This window comes from Gymnogyps californianus, chromosome 1 (genome assembly GCF_018139145.2).
Source record: "Gymnogyps californianus isolate 813 chromosome 1, ASM1813914v2, whole genome shotgun sequence".
In the NCBI taxonomy this organism is placed as follows: domain Eukaryota; kingdom Metazoa; phylum Chordata; class Aves; order Accipitriformes; family Cathartidae; genus Gymnogyps; species Gymnogyps californianus.
Genome location: NC_059471.1, coordinates 65,356,475 through 65,364,585, shown reverse-complemented (window position 1 = coordinate 65,364,585; position 8,111 = coordinate 65,356,475). Strand labels below are relative to the sequence as shown.

General features: G+C 50.6%; 1 protein-coding gene across 4 annotated transcripts; it reads right to left on the bottom strand.

Moving 5' to 3' along the window:
• Window positions 1–1,643: 1,643 nt before the first annotated feature.
• ING1 (inhibitor of growth family member 1) lies at window positions 1,644–8,111 on the bottom strand. Of its 4 annotated transcripts, XM_050915067.1 has the most exons (3): window positions 5,031–5,065; window positions 4,279–4,887; window positions 1,644–2,686 (listed from the first exon to the last, which is right to left on the bottom strand). In XM_050915067.1, exon 3 carries the CDS (start codon window positions 2,613–2,615, stop codon window positions 1,983–1,985), a length of 633 nt encoding a protein of 210 aa, XP_050771024.1. In that variant the 5' UTR covers window positions 2,616–2,686; window positions 4,279–4,887; window positions 5,031–5,065; the 3' UTR covers window positions 1,644–1,982. The 4 variants fall into 4 exon arrangements, with proteins under 4 accessions (XP_050771024.1, XP_050771022.1, XP_050771023.1 ...); XM_050915065.1 differs by lacking the exons at window positions 4,279–4,887; window positions 5,031–5,065 and adding an exon at window positions 7,612–8,111; XM_050915066.1 differs by lacking the exons at window positions 4,279–4,887; window positions 5,031–5,065 and adding an exon at window positions 3,199–3,507.

Here is an 8,111-nt window from a genome sequence, read left to right as displayed (position 1 = left end):
CGTAGCGACTGGAAACACGAATGCATATGCACACACACTTAGTGTACCCATTTAGAAGTAAAACAGGACTTGTACTTGTCACTGCGAGTATGTCCGTCTGGCAGGGAATATCCATGCAAGGTGATGCGGCGCACCTTGGGGCTTTTCAGTACACCTTTAGAAAACGCTGAGCCCCTTCAACTGCCTTGTGTTCAACTGGATCCAAAACCTTGTCTCCCCTACTTCCAACAGAAAGCCCTGCTGGAATACATCGGGGAAAAAGCAGCAGCACTTCAGTGGTACGGTTTCACTGTCCAGGAAGCAAAACAACACAATTATAAATTTTAAGAGAATGCCGTGTTCCAAAAAACCCCAACCCCAGCCTCCCATATTCTTACAAGGCTCTCGTCTGACCCACCGGATTTCACAACCTTCGCTTCCACGGCCTTCCTACTGCTGGTCCCATCCCCTTCTCACTTGCAGTGAAGGCCCGCAGGGGACGAGGAGACGAGATCAGCTCAGCCAGAACGTCGGCCCCTCCAGCCACGCAGGCGAACGGAACGGTCTGACCAAGCTAAGTGACAGAGGATCTGGACACCTATCGAACGCATGGCGCCTCGGTCATAGCTAGGATATTGTCGTATGAGGTGACCACGAAGAATAAAAACACCTACCCTGGAACGGCTGCAATAATACTTTGAAAGTGCTGTAACGCAAAAGATCTTTCTGCTGGTAACAAACGTGGAATCGTTTATACCCATAGTGTAAAAGCATGAAAACAACTGAACAAGACCAGCTCTCTACTATCGACTTTTAGATAAATGTCCGGGTCTGGGAGTGACTGCAAGCACAAAAAGAGTAGATTTGGATGGAAAGTTAAACGCTATTTTGGCTCTCCTACGACCTCGCTGGCCATACGGTCTATGAAGATTCACTACCAGAACTGTAATTTGGTTACCACTACAACAGTTTCAGGCTTCCTAGCAGCAGCTTGCTGGAGCTGCTGAGGTTAAAGACAAATTTTTTGTTTAAAGCTATATGAATGATCATTAAACATGATTGCTAAAGAAGCAAACTGTCAAAGTCGTTTCATTTATTTCTTAATATCACAGCTGTACAATTTTCATACATACAGCAGGAAATGCACATTGGTTACACAATGGCATTTGGCTGCATTTCCAAGTATAATACAGTAAGTGCAACTCCACTTAAAAATGTACATTTATACAACTTAAACAAATTAAGGATTGCTACACTACTATCTGTGACAGTATAAAGCTTCATTTATGTTAAGTCTCATTACTAAACCACTTCCTGGTTAAATATAAAACATATTCAATCATTTTAAAATGGCCCTTGTGGTACTTGGCCAGCATATAAAATATTTGTTGTGTAAAATTTAACCATTAACTTTTTTTTTTAAAAATAATCCTCTAAGCCTATTTAAACATTTGCTATTGAACTGTTATACTGACACTTTGTAGCAGGAACCAAATTTTACCCTCCTTTTGTTTGCTCTTGTACTGCTTATCACGGAAAGAAGTTACATTTGTAATGTATTGCAGCTTTATTCAGATACAACCAGATGCCTAAACTATTTAACAACTTTGCTCAAAAGGTAAATAACATTTTTCGTTAAAGAAAACGAAATTACATTTCAGAGATATTTGTCATCAAAATTTTAATGGGTAGAGTGCTACCAGCACTGAAAAAAAAGAAAAAAAAAAGTATTAATTTATCTTTTAAGACCCACCCGAATATTCAGTTTAAACTCTTATAACTTTACTTTTGGAATACATTGGTCCACAGACCACATTCTTGTTACAGTTTACCAAATGAAAAACAAAATTGCTTATTGCCGTCCCTATAACAGGAATGGTTCAGTTTTAAACCTCCTTTAAAAATATACATTTTACAATCCTTTCACCTCAACAAAGGTGACACTGACAATAAATACACTGGTTTGGTGGTTTTATTTTTCTTTGCTATGAAAAGTCTACAAACTACCTGTTGTAGGCCCTTTCTTTTTTAGACTTCTCCAATGCCTTGTCCATAGTTTTCTCGTTTTCTCCTCTACATTTGGGGCAGTACCATTTGCCCTTTGGTTTATGATTGAGTCCCACACAGGAAAAGTGAAACCACTCAATGGGGCACTCATCATTATCGCATCCTATCATTTCTCCATAGGAGACTTGGTTGCACAAGCAGTATGTTGGCTCGTTAGGGTCAATAGGAAGGTCCGGGGGAGAAGCTTCCCTCTCTGCTTTAGCCTTGGATCGTTTCTTCTTCTTGGACGTTTTCGCTTTCTTCTCCTTTGGAGTTCCTGAGGTGATGTCATCATGATCATGATTATTTGAAGCATTTTCTCGATTCTCATTATTCCTTTGCCGCCTCGATCGCTTATTGTTGGGCTTTTCAGCCTGTGCGATTGTCTCATTCTTTGACTTATCTTGGCTGGTTTTCCCGCTGTTTCCAGTGGTATCATTAGTCTCTTGACAAGTCTCAAACAGTTCCACGTGGCTGTCCACTTGCCTGGTTCTGTTCTCAACGAGCTCCACCATCTGACTGACAATTTGGATCTTCTCGTCCCCCAGTTCCTGACTCCGAATCAGGGCTCTCTGTATGCAGTGCAACATTCTTCTCTTCTGCACGGCATCTGTCTCTCGTTTAAATTTTTCATAGTAATCATCCAGGTCCTTCAGAATCTCTGCAAGGAAGAAATAAAAACTATAAATATTTTCGACAGAGAGAATGGCGAAACAAAGCCCTCCCACATGGTTCCTTCCATGCAGCAACACCTTTTTGTAACACACGACGCTGGTCAAAGACAGATTCCCTGAAGCTGGTATCTGACAAGGGGCTCGTGACTCCAGTGGATTACTTTTGTTCTAGTCAGTCCCGCAGGAAGAGAATGCAAATGGTGAATTAGGAAAAAAAGTGACTAAATATAATTTTATGCTTGTTCACAATACTTCCCTTTAAACTTATCAGTAATTAAAAAGAACTAACCAAACAAATACAGACACGCACCATCAAAAGTTCCAAAATTAATTGTAAAATTAGAGGGGAAATTAATAGATTGTTTTCCTGGACATTTTCTGTATAACAACATTCATATTTTTAGTGAATGACTGAGAGTGGGAGAAAGAGTGGGAGAGAAAGAAAGCACAAACCAGTGTAGAAATCAGATGCTGGGTTACTTAATAATCACTATCATACCTGACAGCTGGATGCAGAAGAATTCCAAATACATGGGGCTGGACCCTAAGCTACAGCAAGTTTAATCCGATACTGCTGAGTTACTTTTGCTGAAAATGTGAGGCCACTTAAATCTCTAGGACTACAGAATTAGGACTACAATATCCAAGATGTCTAGATGACTTCCTCCCTCTACTTTCTGTAAAATACCTGTTGCTTACTTTTTAAAACACAGAAATATAATCTTCATTAAATATTTACCGCAAAGAAGGAGATGAAAAAGCTAGAAGATAACATTAAAGATGATATGCAACAATTGGAGCAGCTAGAGCTTCCGATTTAAAATGCTAACACTAACAATGTTAGATCTTGAATTGCACCTCAAGGATTGTTCCAACAGTTTATAAGAAAGAACGCTGCACAAAAGTGTCTAAAGTTTCAAGAATGGTTCTACAAATCTATTTTTAAGCAGATGTTTTTGAGTTTCACTATGATACTCAAACCAACTCAAACATACAGGACACTCAGCATTGCCATACTATGTCCTCAAAAACATGCAGAATGTTTTTCCTGCATCTCCTTTCTTCTCTGACTTTTCCCTTTCTCACAGGTTAGGACATTCTGCCTTAGAGAAGCAAAATATACTGAGATATAAAATCTAACCTCAATTCACCTAACAGAAACCAGGATCTCTTATACATGCAAATGGCATTTCCAAAACTTTTTTAAACTTTTTTTTTTTAAATAAGAGAATGTGATACATATGCAACTAATAGTTATCCTGTGATTTCGGTTTTGTCTTGCCTGGGCAGATTTTTTGAACACATGTGTTCCTAATTTCTAGCGAAGACATGGAAAGTTTATGCAAGTTTTACTTTAGTTTTTAGGGCTGCAGCCTATGCTTCTCACATTGGTTAAGCATGACCTGTCAGCTGGTACTGCAACATAACCTATCTGACCAAAACTAGTATTTCAATATGTTATTAACTATCTTAAGCAAATGCCTTTTTTCCTAACTACAAAAAAAACCCAAAACAAAACAAAAACCCCCCAAAAACCCAAACCACCCTACCACCACCACCAAAAAACCCACAAACGTACAGAAGATTAAGCATCCAGGAAGACTAAAAATCCAACGTTAATTATTCTCAATGGCTGAAATGCAGAAGTCTAACGTTCTAAGTTTTGGCACTTGACTGATGTCATCAGTTTAACCCATCTCAATGCGGGAGGCAGGCATCTCTCACGAAGGATACTCTCTCGATACCACAAAATAATGAGTGACTTAATGACTTAGGCATTACGAAAACTTCAATTCCAGTACTGCATGTACACATCGACACTACAGCACCACACCACCTCCTGAAACAGCTGTATTACGCAGGAGAAATAGTTGGCTGCAACGATCCCGAATTCTGCAAAGCCCTGCCGAGCGCACCCTCGGGCACTGACACGTTTGGTACGTCAGACGCCGCACGAGATGCGCCTTTTCACAAACGCACGCAAACAGCAAAGGGCTGCTTCGCATCATCGCCGGAAACGTGTTATTCAAGCAGTGCACCAGCTACAAGAAACAGCTTGACAGCTGTCTACTACAGCTTGGAGGAGGATTGCACCACCGTTCCTCACACCGGCATGCTCAGCTGAAGTTGCCCGCCCCAAGGAGGCTGCGTTTATAGGAATTCCAGAAAACTGCTTTCCCCTGGCGTGCTGTAACAGAAAGACCAGAAAGCAGAGTTTTGCGCGATCTGCGTGTTACGCAATTGTTCACCAGCGGCGAATGCACGCCCCCAACAGCACAAACGCCATTCAAACGCAAAAAAAAAAAACAAAAAAAACCCAAACCAACCCACCCCAAAAACCGAAGGGGCCGTATGTTGCGAAAGCTTTATTCCCAGAACGGTTCCGTGGCCCTCACGGGGGGCTGAGACACCGCCGTAATGGCTGCATGCCCACGCACCCCGCGAGCCCGCCCTCCCACACCGCCGCCAGGGCGGCCAGCACAGGGCTGCCCAGGCCTCCCGAGGGGACGGCGGAGGCGGGAGGCACCTCCCCGGGCAGGAGGGCCAGAAGCCACGCCGGGATGCCCGCGCTCCGCCGCCTCCCGGCCGGCTGGCCGCTACCCGCGGAAGCCCCCTCAGCCAGGGCGACCGCGGGCAGGACAGCGGCGACAAGCAGCGCTCCCGGCCTGGGGCGGGCCCGGCCCCGGGCCCGGCCCCCTCCCCGCCCCTCTGCGGCGCCACCCGCCGCCTCCGGGGCCGCCCGTGAGCCCCCGCCCCCGCCGCGGAGCTCGGCTCGCCCCGCCCCGCCGGCTCCGGCTCCGCCCCTCGCCAGGCCCGGCAACCCGCGTGCTCCGCGGCCCGGGAAGAGAGCGCGCGGGGAAGGGAGGGCGCCAGGCGCCGCCATGCCGGCGCGGCGGGCGCTAACGGTCCTAACGTAGGGCAGCCCCCGCCCGCCGGCCGACCGGGAAGCGGCCTACATCCCGCCGGGCCAGGGGAGCCGCCTTCTCCTAGCAACCAGCGCGGCGGCAACGCCCCGGAAGTGACGGAGCAGCTATTGTTCTCCGGCAGGAAACCGGCGGCGGTCCCCCCCGGTTCGCAGCGTAACAGGGGAGCCAGAGGAAGCGGGGGAGGAGGGGCGCGGGAGCAGGCGGCGGCGACCGGGCGGACAGGGCGGCAGCCCGCCCACCCTAGCGCCTATCAGAGCCGCGGACGGGGAGAGCCCGCCCCTGCTGGCCCGGTGTTCCCAATCGGAACCAGAAAGAACCAGAAGAGTAAAAAATAATGATAAAAAAAAGCAGCCAATCGCAGCGGGCTGAGCGAGCTTGCGCCCGCCCCCTCCGGCACCGCCGCGCCATTCACGAGCAAGAGGAGGCGGGAAGAGCGGCGTCCCCCGTCCCGAGAACACGTCAGTCACACTCCGGACGCCCAAGGTTGGCCTGCCCGCTGCTGCCGCCCCAGCCAATCAGAACGCACAGGCCGGGGCAGGCCGAGATATTCAAATCAACCCCACAGAAAAGTTGCTTCTCGAAACGTCACGAGGAGGCGGGGCACAAGGCGGAATAGCCCGGCCCGAAGACCAATCGGCGGGAGGAGGTGGGCCGCGGCCGGTCCGTGGGGAGGCTTCCCCCCTATCAGCCCCGCCGGGGGCGGGGCGAGCCGCGATATGCTAACGAGGGGCGTTGATAAAAGCCGCAACGACGCCGAGTCCTCAGCAAAGCGCGGAGGCGCCCGCTGGCCCTGGCGGTGCGTGCCCGGGGCGCGGGAGAAGCGCGCTGCCCGCCCTGCCCTCTCCTCTCCTCTCCTCCCGCTGCCCGCCAGCCCGCGCCCGCCGCGGCCTCCCGAGGAAGTTTCCCCCGGCCCCTTCCCCCGGGAGCCGCCGGGCTCCCTGGCGGGCTGCCCGACGAGCTGCTGGGGGAACCGCAGGGCTCGCTGCCCACCGCCCCTAAAGCCACATGGACGGGGGCGCGGGGCGGCCCGCCCGCCGGGGGAGACTGTGTGTGGGGGTCCTCCCCGCCCGGCACCCCGGCTGTCACCGCTGCCGGCGGCACCGAATAAAGCCTTCCCCTCCCCCCTTCCCGAGCGGACACCAGCAAGCAAGTGACAAAGCTGCCCCGAGCCCCGCACAAACTGGCGTCCCCCTTCCCTCCGCCCCTGGGGCATGGGGACGGCGTGCCCCGAGTGCCGGCAGCGCGGGAGGGAGGGGGCACTTCAGCCTTCAGCACATCCGTAAACCTGACCGTATCCCCCCACACACGCACACCCCACACGCCAGTCCCGTCCCCCCCCGCCCCACGGAGCGGGGCTGTTTTACGGGGTGAAAGGAAACCCACCAAGGAGGGAGCGAAGAAAGCACACCCTGCCCCCCACTCTCGCCTAACCCCCCCCCCTCCTCCCTCCCTCCCTCCCTCCTTCCCTCCCTCACTAGCTGCCTCTCTCCCCTACTACAGCCATAATGAATACTGTACATTCCTAAATGTTGTGCTGTAATCTCTCCCTCTCTGTCCACCCAGCACTTTCTTCCGTACCCCGAAACCCTTCCACCTCAGCCCCACGGCCGGGGACGGCCCCCCTTTGTGCACCGCACACCCCACTTCCCTGCCCCCGCCTTCTTGGCCAGCAATTTACACAGAAAAGCAGAGTCCTTGCTTAATAAGAGAAGCTGGAGACCTTTTGTTCCGCCCCATGACAAGAGCTAACGCTGCAGATCAGCCCCTCTCTCTCCTCGGATCTCTCCTCCCGGCTTTCTCCCTCCTTTCACCTCCCAAAAATAAAACTACCACCCCTGTGGGGGGGTGCAGAGGGGCAAACAGAGCCGAGGCTCAGCTCTGAAGAAAAGAAAGGGAAAGACACCCTCCCCCCCCCCCCCCCCCCCCGAGCCCCATACCACACACACGGACACACGGACACACACACATATATAGAAAGCACTTACCTTGATATTTGGCGTCAATTTCCCTCATCAAGGAGACATTTCTCTGCAGATCGAAGGGCATAGACTCGATGGAGTCCAGATAATCCTCCACATAGTTCACTAGGTGAAGCTGGTCTCCGTTTGCAGGACTCAACATTTTCATCCGGCAAAGAAAAAAAATATCCTTCCCCACACCTCTCTCCCCCTGTCTGTGCGAGAGCAAGTGCTGCTCCCTCCAAAGACGGTAACCCCGATGAACGGCTCACTCCCTGCCCACCTCTCTCTGTAGCTTCCCCCAAAAAACCGAGAGAAGCTACATCTGACTCCTCTTGTGTGAAACAGAGGGAGAGAGAGACACACACACACCCTCCGCTAGTCCCCTACAGCCAGCAGCAGCTGATTGAATGGCTGTCGTTGTGGGTAATTCACGAAGGAGGTGGTAGGAACAATCAGAGGGATTTGTGTGTGTGTGTGTGAAGGGGGGGGGGGGAGGAGGAGGAGAAAGGAGGGGGGCTTAAACC